The sequence below is a fragment of the Nyctibius grandis genome, chromosome 6 (assembly GCF_013368605.1).
Source record: "Nyctibius grandis isolate bNycGra1 chromosome 6, bNycGra1.pri, whole genome shotgun sequence".
Classification (NCBI taxonomy): domain Eukaryota; kingdom Metazoa; phylum Chordata; class Aves; order Nyctibiiformes; family Nyctibiidae; genus Nyctibius; species Nyctibius grandis.
In genome coordinates, this window is record NC_090663.1 from 38,415,640 (window position 1) to 38,429,305 (window position 13,666).

At 39.0% G+C, this 13,666-nt stretch overlaps 1 protein-coding gene across 1 annotated transcript; it reads left to right on the forward strand.

Annotated features, from left to right (window-relative positions):
* Nucleotides 1–6: 6 nt before the first annotated feature.
* Nucleotides 7–13,301, forward strand: CENPU (centromere protein U). The gene is made up of 12 exons (XM_068403289.1): nt 7–68; nt 466–610; nt 1,614–1,731; nt 3,064–3,166; nt 4,099–4,189; nt 5,321–5,396; nt 7,696–7,813; nt 8,216–8,294; nt 9,261–9,308; nt 10,669–10,730; nt 12,007–12,163; nt 12,829–13,301. The coding sequence occupies exons 2-12, from the start codon at nt 560–562 to the stop codon at nt 12,964–12,966; spliced, it is 1,041 nt and encodes a 346-aa protein (XP_068259390.1). The 5' UTR covers nt 7–68; nt 466–559; the 3' UTR covers nt 12,967–13,301.
* The last annotated feature ends 365 nt before the right edge of the window (nt 13,302–13,666 follow it).

Consider the following 13,666-nt stretch of genomic DNA (forward strand, 5'->3'; position numbering starts at 1 on the left):
TCGCACCTCCCCTTCCCGCTGCCTGCGCGGCCCGTTTGAATCGCGACGAGAAGGCGGCTCCGCTGCCGGTGGGTGGGTCCCCGCGGACACCGGCGCCCCCCGGCCCGGCCCCCTCAGGGGACCCTGCGCCGGGCGGTGGCGTTGGGCGGGAGAGGGAGAGGGAGAGCGAGAGCGGTGGGGCCGCCGCCCGCCTCTCCTCCTCCCGAGAAGAGGCCTCGGGGTCGGGCCGCCTTTGGGCTGCTGGCGCTCGGGGAGGCGGGGGCCTGGAGCCTCCTGCGTGAGAGAAACAGCCGCCGTGCAGCAAAAGCAAGGGCCTACATGGCGTTATGCGTTGTGTTGGTTTATCTTTTTAGTCTGTGTGTCGTGTTACTGACTTCTGCGTGCTACTTCAGGCGTTGGGCTGGTCTAATAAAGTGAGTTTTGTATAATACATTGGATTAACAAAGGTTTTTCGTTCTCTCCCAGGTATTGAGACAGAGAAAGCAGATTCGTATCGGGGACAATTTTTCGGTAACTTTATCCTCAGCTGTATATTTAGCAGCATATACTGAATAGTGAAATGTCCTCAAAGAAGAAAATGAAGAGAAATCATTCTGGAAATAAATTAAAGGTAAGTTTTGCTAGTTTGAGCAGAATTAAAACAGAAAGTGTTTTGTTGTTTTACTGTGCTTTTGTGGCGCTGGCTCTGGAGGTGGATGTGCAGGTGTTAACGCGGGGCTTTGCTGGGAACTGGGCTGTGCAGTCCCTGCTGGTGCAGGTTTGGGGTGCCTGGGGTTTTTTCCTTTTTTTTTGTGTGGGTTTTTTTTTGTTTTAGGAGTAGTACATCATCAGGCAAAATGGGCCATTGACTTTCAAACAGGCAAAAGTTTGAAAAGTCTTGTAAAATTAAAGAGAAGAGCTTAAAGAGGAAATAGTTGATGTGTCTGTCTTCTGTACCATAGCAAAACTTGTGAGGTGCTGTGAAGTGCTAGTAAAATTAAAAGCTCGGGAAGTTGGTGTTTCCTACTTGTAATTCCCTTTCCACAAACACACACAAATGAGTGAGGAAATTTATTTCCACACTTAGGGTGTGAATGACACATTTACAAATATTACAAATGGGAGTACCATTCTCCCCTATCCTTCTGCTTTACAGAAGTGTCTGTGTAATACTTGACTTAAAAATTCCACCTGCTATAAGAAGTTACGCATAGGTTTTCATCAGAATCATTAAATTGGGCAAGTGTGGACGTTCATGTAATACAGAGATGAAAGAAGAAATATTTTAATGCCTGAAATGAAAAAGGCCACAGATCATGGAAACCAGATATTAGACTGTTATAAGATTTATAAGCTTATACACTTAGTTTTATAAAATGAGACAAAGCTGATGCTACAGTATAGTATTAAATAGCAGAATATATTAGTTTTATACCATCTTTTCTCTTAGGAGAAAAAAAACATAGCCTGAGGAAAAAACACATGCTTCAAATACTCTATATCATAGCTCAGTAGTCAGTATGGTCCAGATTAAATGTATTTCTAGTCAAAGTTCTTGAAATTCATTGTAATATTTCATCTGTTTTACACTCAAAAAGCTGGATGAACTAGCTACTAATTTCATACCTATCCAGGAACACAAAGCCAACTCCCATCCTCGCTGGAAATTGCTTCCACTTGAGGAACCAGATGTCTCAAGGATATTGAAGGTAGCAGAAGCAAATCAACTTGAGGAGCCTGACGATTCATTTGGTTAGTATTAACTTCAATGTTAATTTTGAGAGTGGTGTTATTTTCTGTCATTTAAGAAGTAACAAGAATAATGCTGTAATATGTGCAAGTAAAAGTTGATAGAAAAATACTGGCTATTCAAGTTTTATAGTCTGAGTGGTAAAATTTCAGGCAATATAACGTAGTTGTGTAAGAATTTACATTTTAAAAGGAAAGTTCAGTATCTTAAGTTATGCTCTATTAAATTACACAAATTATGAAGTGAAATTTTTTGCTATTGTGAGAGTGTGCGTGGCAGCAAACTTAGACGTTCACAGGCATGTTGTTCTACTTAAAAAGTAACATCATAAAAACATACTGGTTTTGGTGAAGCATTAAAACCACTTTCATGCTCCGTATGGGACTTGTGCAGTGCGGCCTCAGTATACTGGGAGAGAATCAGTTTAGAACAGAATATGTGCCCCTGTGTGAAGTTCTCTGTTATTAAGTGTATATATATAATCTCTTACATGCCAGTGTTGGACAGGAAAATCTTTGAAAAACTGTAATTATGAGTTGTACAGAAAATGCTAAGAGCTGTTTCTCAGCTGTAATATTTATTTCTCTAAGAAAATAATGGAAATATATATGTAACTGCTAGAAACCGCATTGAAAATTAGCTATAAAGAGCAATATAGCAAAAGGGTTGTGATAAGGGAAAGTCTGCAAAATGAGAAGCTCCTCTTTTCCTCACTTCTGTGGTATGTGTTAAAAACTATAAAAGGGATGCCCACTAACACTAATGTAAGCTAACACTAAATTTTTATGGCAGTGTGCTTTAAAAAAGAAATATATACTATGGAAGGCAGGCTAAAATCTTAAAGTTCTCATAGTTTTAATCTATTCTGGTAGCTACCTTCAATAATTCTACATTTACAAACTTTCTGTAGCAGCTGTAACTGTCTTATAGCACCCAATAAAGCAGCTAAAAATCCATATTTAAAAAAAAAGGTAAAATTTAGAAAGTAGTTGTTTAAATGCATAGATTGATGTATGCCATAACAAGAGAGACTTTAAATAAACTGTGCAAAATGTTTTGCTTGCTATATGCCATACGTACGTGCTGAGCTTTCATGCACCTTTGCTTTCAGTTTGCAAAGAAATAGCAGGTGGATGAGTAGAGAAACTATGAAGCTTTTCGCTATATATATTTTTGCTAATCCTCAAATAAGACTTTTAATGAGTCTTCCTTTGTATTAGTGAGCAAACCACAAAAATTCTAAATGCGGAATGGCAGGCAGTGCTAGCACGTCCATGCTCTTGCCTGAACAGACGGGAACGATTTTCATATGGCTTATTTTCTGTTCTTTGTAGATCACCCTTTGCACAGTACTGCTGTTGATGCTTATGGAGAGGAACATCCACAAAACGAGTCACTTGGACACGTTTCATCTCCGCAAAGGAAAAACGCAGAAAGGTCTGGTGAAAAAAACAACTGCCAGCATTTAATTTAATCTTTATATTTTTAGATTAAATAGGAAAAGTGTTCTGTTTGTCCGGTTTCCCTAGTTGCTTATTAAACAGATGCTTTAACTTAAAATTTCCCAGGCGAGAAACCAAAAGAATAAGTGAGATTGGGGAGTGTAGAAAAGAAATGGGAGAATAAGTCGGTGTTTGCCTTTTGCAAGCAGTACTTTGATTTAAGTACTTACTGTATTTTTTTCAAATTAAAAGATTTTAAAATATCTATGTGAGATATTAATTAGTCCTCTAAATGCTGGTGTCTTTGAAGTTAAAAAGTAAAAAAAAAAAGAAAAACAGGTAAAAGCAGTTAAACTGTATGTAATGTCCTGGTTTGGCCTAAACCAGGCCAATTTGTACGAGCACTTGACATCTTACAAAGAAAATTAATTAAAAAAAAAAATCTTTTAATACAAGTTTTAGTCTGTTTCTCATTTGTTAAATCAAGTTTGGTTTAAATCTGAAATAGTTCTTATTTGAACGAAATAGCGAGACAATAATAGAGCTTGTATGAGAGTGTGTATTTTTTTGGTTTTTGATTTCTAACCCCGCCTCACCACCAAGAAAGCCGCCTCCTTTCCTGCTAAAATATCCTCAATAATAATTTTGTTTCTGTTTTGAAGTTTCTCCTCAAAACAACATGGCTATCCCAGTGGTCAGTTAGCAATGGATTTCTAATTGTTGCAAGGGTGGTTGTTGAGGGATAGATTCTATTGCCTTTATATGCCATTTGTAACTTTTTATGTAGTTGATCTAGAAGACACAAACTGAATGACATAGCAGTACAAAAATGTTCCACCAAACCTAAGATTTTGTTATTTTTATGGTTGAAGATCATTCTTTTTCAGTGTGTAGTGGGTTTACATGTGGATATTTTTCTTTTCCTAGTAAAAAACCGCGTCGTTCGAAAGTGTCTGATGATGATGTTCAGAAATTAAGCACAGCTGATCCTGAAGATGAACCCCTTAAGGAGAATGCGGTACAGAGAAAGTTGCATGAGTATATCAGACAATTTAATTCTAACTTACCTTATGCCATGCCTGCATTAGAGAGGAGGGGAGAGCAAGACCTTTCATTTGTTTCTTTAAATACTTAGTATTTAATTGTGTCCCAAGTAATTAATCCTCAAAGTATTCCTGTGAGATGGCCAAGTGAAATGCTTAAAGCTACAGCCATCATGTCAATGGGGAATATGATAGCCAGGTAGGTGTTCCTGTGTCCTGTAGCCTGTTGTCTTGCTCATTTGGGAATATGTTCTTTTCTTCTTTCAAGTATCTTCTTTATATCCGTAATGTATGTTCTTAAAGAATGGCATACTAAATGGAATATAAATCCCTTGTACTTGTTCAGTATCGAAGTAAGAACCTATTTATGAGAGAATTTAATTTTTCCTTGATAAAATTAATTTTGAATATATATTAGAATTAGACAAAAACCACTTGGTCTTGAATGAGTGTTTTTCCACACTTAGACTGCAATTAGTGTAAAATGCTTTTGGCCAACGTAGTTTCTAGGCGTACAGAGGAAGAGTTAACTATCTGCAGTCTTGAGAAAGTAGGCCTCTGATAAAAGAAGCTATGCAGTAGTTTACACAAAAGTTCTTTTACATTATTGAAATTCATTGGTGGTGTTGAAAATCCTTTTGTAAAATTCAGTACAGAGCAGTAGTCTTTCATCAGTAGACTTCGTGTATGCAGCACTTTTGTAGAATTACTACTTTCTGTTGGTGTCACAAAGTAGTCTAAGAGCAAGAATTGGGACAGAATGTGGGTGAAAAGGAAGGTAAGGAGGCACTGTTGATCAGAGAACTGTAAATACTGGGCGATGACTGTGCTGAACTGAGGGGCCCTATGCTCCCTAAAACGTTCCTCCTCCTGCACAGCCAGTGGCTGAACTGTCTGTCGGTCAGTGCAGCCAGGCAGCTGCTCTCCCTCGGCAGTGGGATCACTGTGCTGTGATTATGGCAAAATAGCCCTAGGTAAATGTTAGTGATGCTTCAGTCGTGAAAAGCTGAAATACTTTCATATGCTCTGCCTAATTGCCATCTCTCAGAATTTTAAATCAGTAAACGTAGGGTTTTTTTTAAGTTAATCTGCTTTTTGTATCACAGAAGGCTCTGAATACTACACAACTCCAGGCAAAAAAGGAGCAGCAGCCTTCAGAGGAGAACACATCAGATCCCTCTGGTAAAGTAGACTTTTCAACAGTCCTGTGTGGCTTTTCTTCATTCGAGATGAGTGCTTTTCCATAGCTTAATGGTTTTCATTTCTGATATGTAGCAGCACACTGCTTCTAGAAATGGGAGGTGTTCGTTTCAGTTTTGGTCTAGATGCTCCTTAGCAATGGTTAAATTGAGGAGCTGGTGTGCCACACAGCTCTGATCCCCATGGTCTGCATCCCTGGCCTTGCCTGTTACTCCCCTGAAGGGGTAAAGTGTAGGTGTGCATTATCGCTCGCACGCAGCCTGGCTCCCTTTGGAGGGAAGCCTGGGTCCATGGATATGGAACTGTGAGACACTTCAGTATGTCCCTTGGTCTGGAAGCCTGGAGCGCCAGGCTGCGGACAGAGCTTGGGGTGCCCTGACTTACAGTGAAAGCACAACTGTTAGTATAAAGACCTTTGAGCCGGGGAGCTTCAAGACTGTGGCATTTTTTGGTATAAACTGTTTCTCGAGTGTCACCGTGCTTCTTTGAACTGTACCCCGTCACACTCAAGTACTAGATTTACATTTGGGAGTGTGTGAAGAAACATGGTTTAAGGATTTGTGGAATTAGCTAATAATATCACAGAATCACAGAATCAATCAGGTTGGAAGAGACCTCTGGGATCATTGAGTCCAACCATTGCCCTGACACCACCATGTCAACTAGACCATGGCACTAAGCGCCATGTCCAGTCTTTTCGTAAACACATCCAGAGATGGTGACTCCACCACCTCCCTGGGCAGCCTGTTCCAATGTCTAATGACCCTTTCTGAGAAAAAATTCTTCCTAATGTCCAACCTGAACCTCCCCTGGCAAAGCTTGAGGCTATGTCCTCTTGTCCTATCACTAGTTGCCTGGGAGAAGAGGCCGATTCCCACTCCACTACAACCTGCCTTCAGGTAGTTGTAGACTGCAATAAGGTCACCTCTGAGCCTCCTCTTCTCCAGGCTAAACAACCCCAGCTCCCTCAGCTGTTCCTCGTAGGTCAGACCCTCCAGACCCTTCACCAGCTTGGTCGCCCTCCTCTGGACTCGCTCCAACACCTCAACATCTTTCTTGAAGTGCGGGGCCCAGAACTGGACACAGTACTCAAGGTGCGGCCTCACCAGTGCCGAGTACAGAGGGACGATCACTTCCCTAGACCGGCTGGCTACACTATTCCTAATAGAGGCCAGGATGCCATTGGCCTTCTTGGCCACCTGGGCACACTGCTGGCTCATGTTTAGCTGGCTGTCGATCAGCACCCCCAGGTCTCTTTCCGCCGGGCCGCTTTCTAACCACTCTTCCCCCAGCCTGTAGTGGTGTGTGGGGTGGTTGTGACTGAAGTGTAAGACTCAGCACTTGTTCTTGTTGAACCTCATGCCGTTGGTCTCAGCCCATCTATCCAACCTGTCCAGATCCCTCTGTAGGGCCTTCCAACCCTCCAGCAGATCGACACTCCCACGCAGCTTGGTGTCATCTGCAAATTTGCTGAGGGTGCACTCAATCCCTATGTCTAGATCATCTATAAAGATATTGAACAGCACCGGCCCCAGAACTGAGCCCTGGGGAACACCGCTAGTGACCGGCCACCAGTTGGACTTTGCCCCATTCACCACCACTCTGGGCTCGGCCATCCAGCCAGTTTTTAACCCATCAAAGAGTCCACCCATCCAAGCCCCGGGCAGCCAGTTTGTCTAGGAGGATGCTGTGGGAGACAGTGTCGAATGCCTTACTGAAGTCTAGATAGACTACATCCACAGCCCTGCCCTCATCTACTAAGAGGGTCACTTTGTCATAGAAGGAGATCAGGTTGGTCAAGCAGGACCATACCATTGCAAAGTTTAAAGAAACATATTTGTATATAGCTTTTTTTGAAGCGTATATGGTTTTAATAAAAAATGTATAGAAATGTGATTTAACAACTCATGATTCTTTGAGAAATGCAGGTTGCCCAAACCCCAGCTAATAGTTTTCCCAGCACAAACAGCTATATCTACAGTATTCTGTATAGTTTGTCAGTTAGTGAAATAATGTGCTCCTGGACTTGCTTGAAATGATAAAGAATAAGAACTAAGTTGTGTATAATTTATCATCCAAATTCTAAAGTGTTCCCAGATAAGTCTATCATAGTTGCTCAGCCAAACACAGATGAAATAATTCATATTTCCCTCCTCTCGTTTCATATTAAAATATTCATAACTTTTAGATGTTTTTTTTAATGGTGGGCACAATAACTTCTCTATTATTGTAGAACATGTACCTGAATTGTACAATGCTTATCTTTATTCTCTTGTTTCAGTGGATGGCCCATGTTCTGTACAGGTTTGGTGTCCCAAAGAACTGAAGAGATCGCCCAGAGATATTACAGAACTGGATGTTGTTCTGGCTGAATTTGAGAAGATAGCAGCAAATTACGGGTAGATATTCTGCTGTCCTATGGCTGAATACTCAACGTTTTAAAAATGAATTGCCTGCGGTTTTGCTAATGGGCTGTCCTTTAGGGAATGCAGTATTGCATGGTTACATTCTGATGTTATTTTAGTGATTATTAGGTTTCTGTGATACAGATACTTTTCATATGTGATCTTGAGGTGGTGTCCAGGAATTTGGTATTTTTCCAAACATAAGAACAACACATCTCAGCTGATGGTTTTCAATGTAGAAATTAAGCTATTGCTAGTACATGAAAGATCTGCAGTTGTCTGTGCTACTAGCTGCTTAACATTGGGTTTTATTCGTTACTCAAAGGAATGTTTTTGGATGAGATTTCACCTTTACTAAACCAAATGGGTTGTGTTTTGTCCCTCTGACTTCTCCAGACAAAGCATAGAATCAAACGTTTGCAGAAAAGCCATCAATGGCTTCTGTTCTGCTTTCAAGGACCAAATCACCGATCTTGTAAGTACACCATAAATGAAAGCAATTTTGTGGTAGTGATTATAGAGCTGTATATTATATTGTAGTCAAAATGCCTATGGTTTTATATTGTCCTTTACACATTTATTTTTGTGATACTTTAAATTTTCTAGTCTCTTGTCAGCATAAATAATATGACGACAGCCTGTTGTGTGCAGCCTCTGTGCTGGCTTTCATGAGAACTGTCTTTAGACACAATGCTGCTGTCATGCAAGTACCTTGCAAAATTGTCAGCTTTTGAGAATAGGGAAACATTAGTATTTGTCATATCTAAAGCATTATTTAGTAAAACTGGAGAGCTGCATAATTTGAATGAGCAAACAGTTATGTCAAACACTGTTTGAAAAGCTCATGGACTAGAGTTTTTAAAAGGTTGATGATTTAATCTTTATAAAGCGTCTCAGTGACTCATGCAGAGGCCTGACTAAGGCCTCTAACGTAGTTCAGGGAGAATCATCCTTTTTTAATTAGCAGTTGGAACCTAACTGTAAAAAGCTTATTAGCTCGGAAGACTAAGATTTCTTCTCACTAATTATGACAAGTAAAATAAACTCAGAACTTTGTAGGAGTTGTGGTAAGTACAATGGATAAGTACTAAAACTATAGTTCTAAGTGATTCATTAGAATGGGCAAGTTTTAAAGTGACTAGATTTATACATTTTATATGAAGTTATAGAAAAATTAAGCTAGGTAGTACTACACTAATTGGTACAAGGAGTATTACTTGTACTAACTGGTACAAGGTGACTAATTTTGTGCAACAGTCATCTTCTGGCATGAGGAGAGAGGAAAGAATTGGTACACAACTGATACACTTGTAATCTTCCTTTGAATCAGTGTTGGTTTTTTTTTAAATAGCTTTTTATGTTATTCCACAGTGATTCTTGCAACCCTGTTTTTAGGAGGATAGAGATGAAAACAATGTGTAATCCTTCTTTTCCTCTGTAGATAGTGGAAGTCCAGGAATTAAAGAATATGAAGAAAAAAAATGCTAAGGTAAATACATATATATCACTTGATTGTACAGCATATATTGGTAGGCATTGAAATGTCAAGAAGCTGACTAGAAGAAATAAAATAATTCACAAAAAAAGTGTGCTGTACTACAGAATCAACTGCACAAATAGAGGATAGGGAACCACCAGAGGTTTTTTGGAAAAGATCTGAGTAAATATGATGGATCGCAAACTCCATACATATACTGGTATACTGGTGTAAAAAGAAGGAACGCACATTAGGATGTGTAGGTATCTATGCATGTGAATTACTCTTTTCTTTTTTTTTTTTAATGAGCACTGGTGAGGCCTCTGGAGAGCCCATTACATATTGAGAGCTAACCTTCAAGAAGCAGAGATGAATATAAAATGTAGGAGAGCAGCACAGATGGTGACCTGTGAGGATAGAATTGGATTGCTGAGTTTAAAGGAGAGAAGTCTAAGGGAGCTGCATTCCCTAAATACATGCAAAATTTTTGTTCAGAGGCGGGCAGTTCCTCTGTTCATTCAGAGCGAGTAGTAATTGACTGAAAATGCGACAGGAGAGAGTCGACGGGAGGAGGAACTAGTGTAAGAGCAGAAAAACATTGCAGTGGTTTCATCGGGAGCGAGGTGAATGCCTTACAGCAGAGATATTTAAGAGCAGGTGAGGCACTGTCTGCCAGAGGCTTTCTGCCCAGATTAACCTCTTCTGCAAACTTTTCGATAGCAAAATAGCTTTTAACAAGTAAAGTCAACAGGAAGCTTATTCTGGGAGGTAGCAATTAATGTGCTGAAGTCCTGTTAATTTGAAGTGATATGGTAAGCTACTCTGCGTGTAAAATGAACGTTTCAATACACATCTAGCATCCACTCAGAGTCATCCTTATTTTGCCTTTTATACATTTGTTGAAAATCAGATTTGTAGTTGTTAAATTTAAATATATGATTAGCTTTGGTTGGTTTTTTTTTTTTTAAATTGGATGTTGTATTAAAGCTTAATTCTGCTTAGTTCCTTAGTTATGGCAATCATACTGAACATACACTCATATTAGTCTGCATTTTTAAAACTGAAACAAAAACCTGCTACAGTTGGTCATGTTTGAGTTAAAAAAGTCACACAATCCTTTTGTATGGTTGTAAACCAGTGTTCCTTAAGAGAAGTTTTGGATGGAGATGAGAGTTTGACACTTTAAAGAGCTTTAAAGTGTTTAAAATACAAATGTAAAATATAGCAGTTTAAAAGGTCTGGCATCTTGGAATCTTCCACACCCAGAATCAGAAGCATAAAACCTCAAAGAAAAAAAGCCAATGAAATCTGAGTTGTTTGCCTTTGAAGTTACAGAAACAGTTTCAAAGACTTTCCTCACTACTTGTTTCAGGTAATAGCATACATCAAAAAGAAAAGGCAGCGACTGTTGCAACTCAGTGAAGAGCTAATTGGGTATGTTTCTAATGATGCACAATGACAGCCTGAAGAACTTAAGGAGTCTGGTATTTTGTAACTCCGAAGTGAAAGTAACTTTTGTTTGTTCTTTTATTTTGATGAAACTCTACTTCTGTATTGCTATTAGTTTCCACAAAAGCTCAGGATAACCTCCCGTTTCCGTATTTCAGTTGCCTAGATAGTAATTCTTGTAAGTTTTCTTAGCTCACTAGTTACTGGGATGGTATTTCAGACCATACGTTCATAAGAAGAACACTAACGTTACAATTGGAATTGCAAAGGTGATGAAGCATAAATTTACAAAGGTAATAGAGAGGGCTGTTCTGGTTTTGAGGTGGGAGAATGTATTTCACCTCTGCAGTTTGGCAGTGATGCCTCTGACTACGTGTTTTCCTTCCATCTCATGTGGCCACACAATTCCCCTTCTCTAACTTGGAATTAATCTTAAGTATCATTTAGATATACAGCACAGAAATTATGTTCTTTGGAAGAACCATTAGACTTCCCCAAATCCAGTTGGTTACTAGTGACAAGCTTTATACTGAAGCTGCGTGTAACATACACACTGTAAGTTAACTCTGGAGGGAACCATGGGCTCGGATCCACAAATGCAGATTAAAACCCCTTTCTCTGTGGCCATGAGAGTCTTGTTTTCTTTGCAGTACTATGGACAAACTTAACTCAAAGAACTAATTAAAGGCATCCCTCAATATGGGTTTGAACCCCCTCACGGGTTGAAAGCTCTCTTCACATTTTTCATTTGTTGTGTTTTAATCCTTTGATCATCTTAAGAAAGCTTTTTTGCTGCAACACTGTTAAATGAGAACGGCTGTTGGTGTTCAGTTTTTGCAGTGCTAATTTAACAGATCGAGCCTTCCAGTTTACTTAGGCAGAGGCGTATCTGGTTTGTAGATCCTGAATATGCTTCAGCATAAGCACTGAACACTTCAGCCTGCAAGCAGGTGTGTGCAGAGGCAGAACATGGGTTACTTAAGAAACTTCACTTGAAAAATTTAAGTGCTTAAGAGAGAGTGGCTATTCCGTCAGACTCAAAAGTGAGATGTGGAAAAAAGCTTGTGTGTTTTTTGTGGATTTGGACCCGTGCTCCTGTTTAAATAATATGCTAGTTATTCTAATTAAACTATGTTATACTAACCTGTGCTTTGTATTTCTGACCAACCTTTCCTTTAAGTTGTCTTCAGAGGAAATATGTTCATAGTTACTCATGAAATAAATACCCAGATATAGTCCTCAAACCCTTGATCTTTTCCAGAGCTGAACCACAACTCATAAAACTACAAAGAGAATACGCTGAGATACAGGAAAGGAAATCTTCCTTAAGGCAAGCAACTGAATTACTTACTGATTTAAAGGAGCTACAGCAAGACTGTTTGGATTATAGAGAAGAAAACCCCAAAGAAAAAGTGGTAGTAAGTACATATTTTGCCTGTGTTTCTGAGCTGTTCTGGATCAACCCCTCCCCCTTTTTTTTTTCCTGGACTGATGGGCATTTCTATTAATGTTTAACTTACATTGAATAGCAGTGTTTTGTTAGTTGTCTTTGAGGAAGCAACTTGAGAATCATTGCTCTAACTGTGCTGCAGTATCTCACTCATTTTTTTGGTCTCATGTTAGAACCTAAAGTACTTCAGAGAGGATTCTGCTACCTTGCTATGTTGAGGAATTCAAAGGACATAGAAGCGTAATGGTTGTTATCAGGTCTAACATTTTTTTTATAGAAACTGAACAAAGATTAACAGTAAGAAGCAAATAATCAATTTCTTTTTTTGCTATTGTTCAAAGGCAGGGAAAGCTCTGGTACTTATCTCTCTGATCTGTAAGGTATTTAATGCTAAGTACAGCGCTTGTATTTCATGACCAGATTAACTTCTCATGTAGTCTTAGAACTCCTTCCCCTTTTACCCTGGCTCACGTAAGGAAATCCTGTCATTTCATAAGACTCTCTAATGTTGGCTCTTTTTCACTTTTAAAACTCACATTGCATCATTTCTGATAGAGGAAAAGTAAATGCAGATATGCAAGTGATTTTTCCAAGAGTTAAAAACATTGCCTTGTAATTTTATTTCCTTAACAGTATGGAACTTCCAGCCTACCTGCTCTTCTGGTGGAGTCGCGGAGAATTCTAGGAGCAGAAAAACACTTTCAGAATATTAATATGAAACTGGAAGAGGCTCTGGCTGTACAAAGAAGGAAGTTATCAAAGAAACATTAAGTGTTTTTTAATAGACTTTTTGACATTAATTAGGAACAATTATTAGAATGGTCAGTGCTTAAAGCTTATTTAATCATTGCTGCTGTATTTTGCTTCAATGTTTAACAGAAGTCAGTGACCTAATCAGAAATTGTATCTTTCTGTTGTCAAATAGTCTATATGAGAACACACTCAGAATCTCAGTGAAATTAATGAAACAGCAATTCCAGTTAAAGTAGTAAAACTTTTCTGTGCTCTGTTAACAATGTTGGTTTTTAATCTTGGGCTAGTAATGTGATCTTGAAAGCAATATATACATTTAAAAGAGAACACATAGGCATTAGTTGAACTATTAATAGACAAATCTTTTTATTATATTTGCATTTGAAATAAATAATTTCCTCCCATTTCTGGAAGTAAAGAAATCTATTTTACTTGGCTTATCAGTAAAACTTGGACATACAGCTAACAAAATACAAACCCCACAGCAGTGAGCGTTAAAAGTGCTAAACTTGGAGGAGCATTCATGATGAGTTTTCAGGCCGGTACTCTTCAGCCTCCGTGTTAATCTTCCACGATCTCCTCATGCTTATTGAAGATCATCCAGTTGTGAGGATACTTGTTTGTTAGTCAGTTCTTTGTCTTACAGCTCCAGAAGAGCATTTTTGAACTACTCTTTGAAGTATCTTTCACAGAAGGCACGCGATACACACATTGTGTC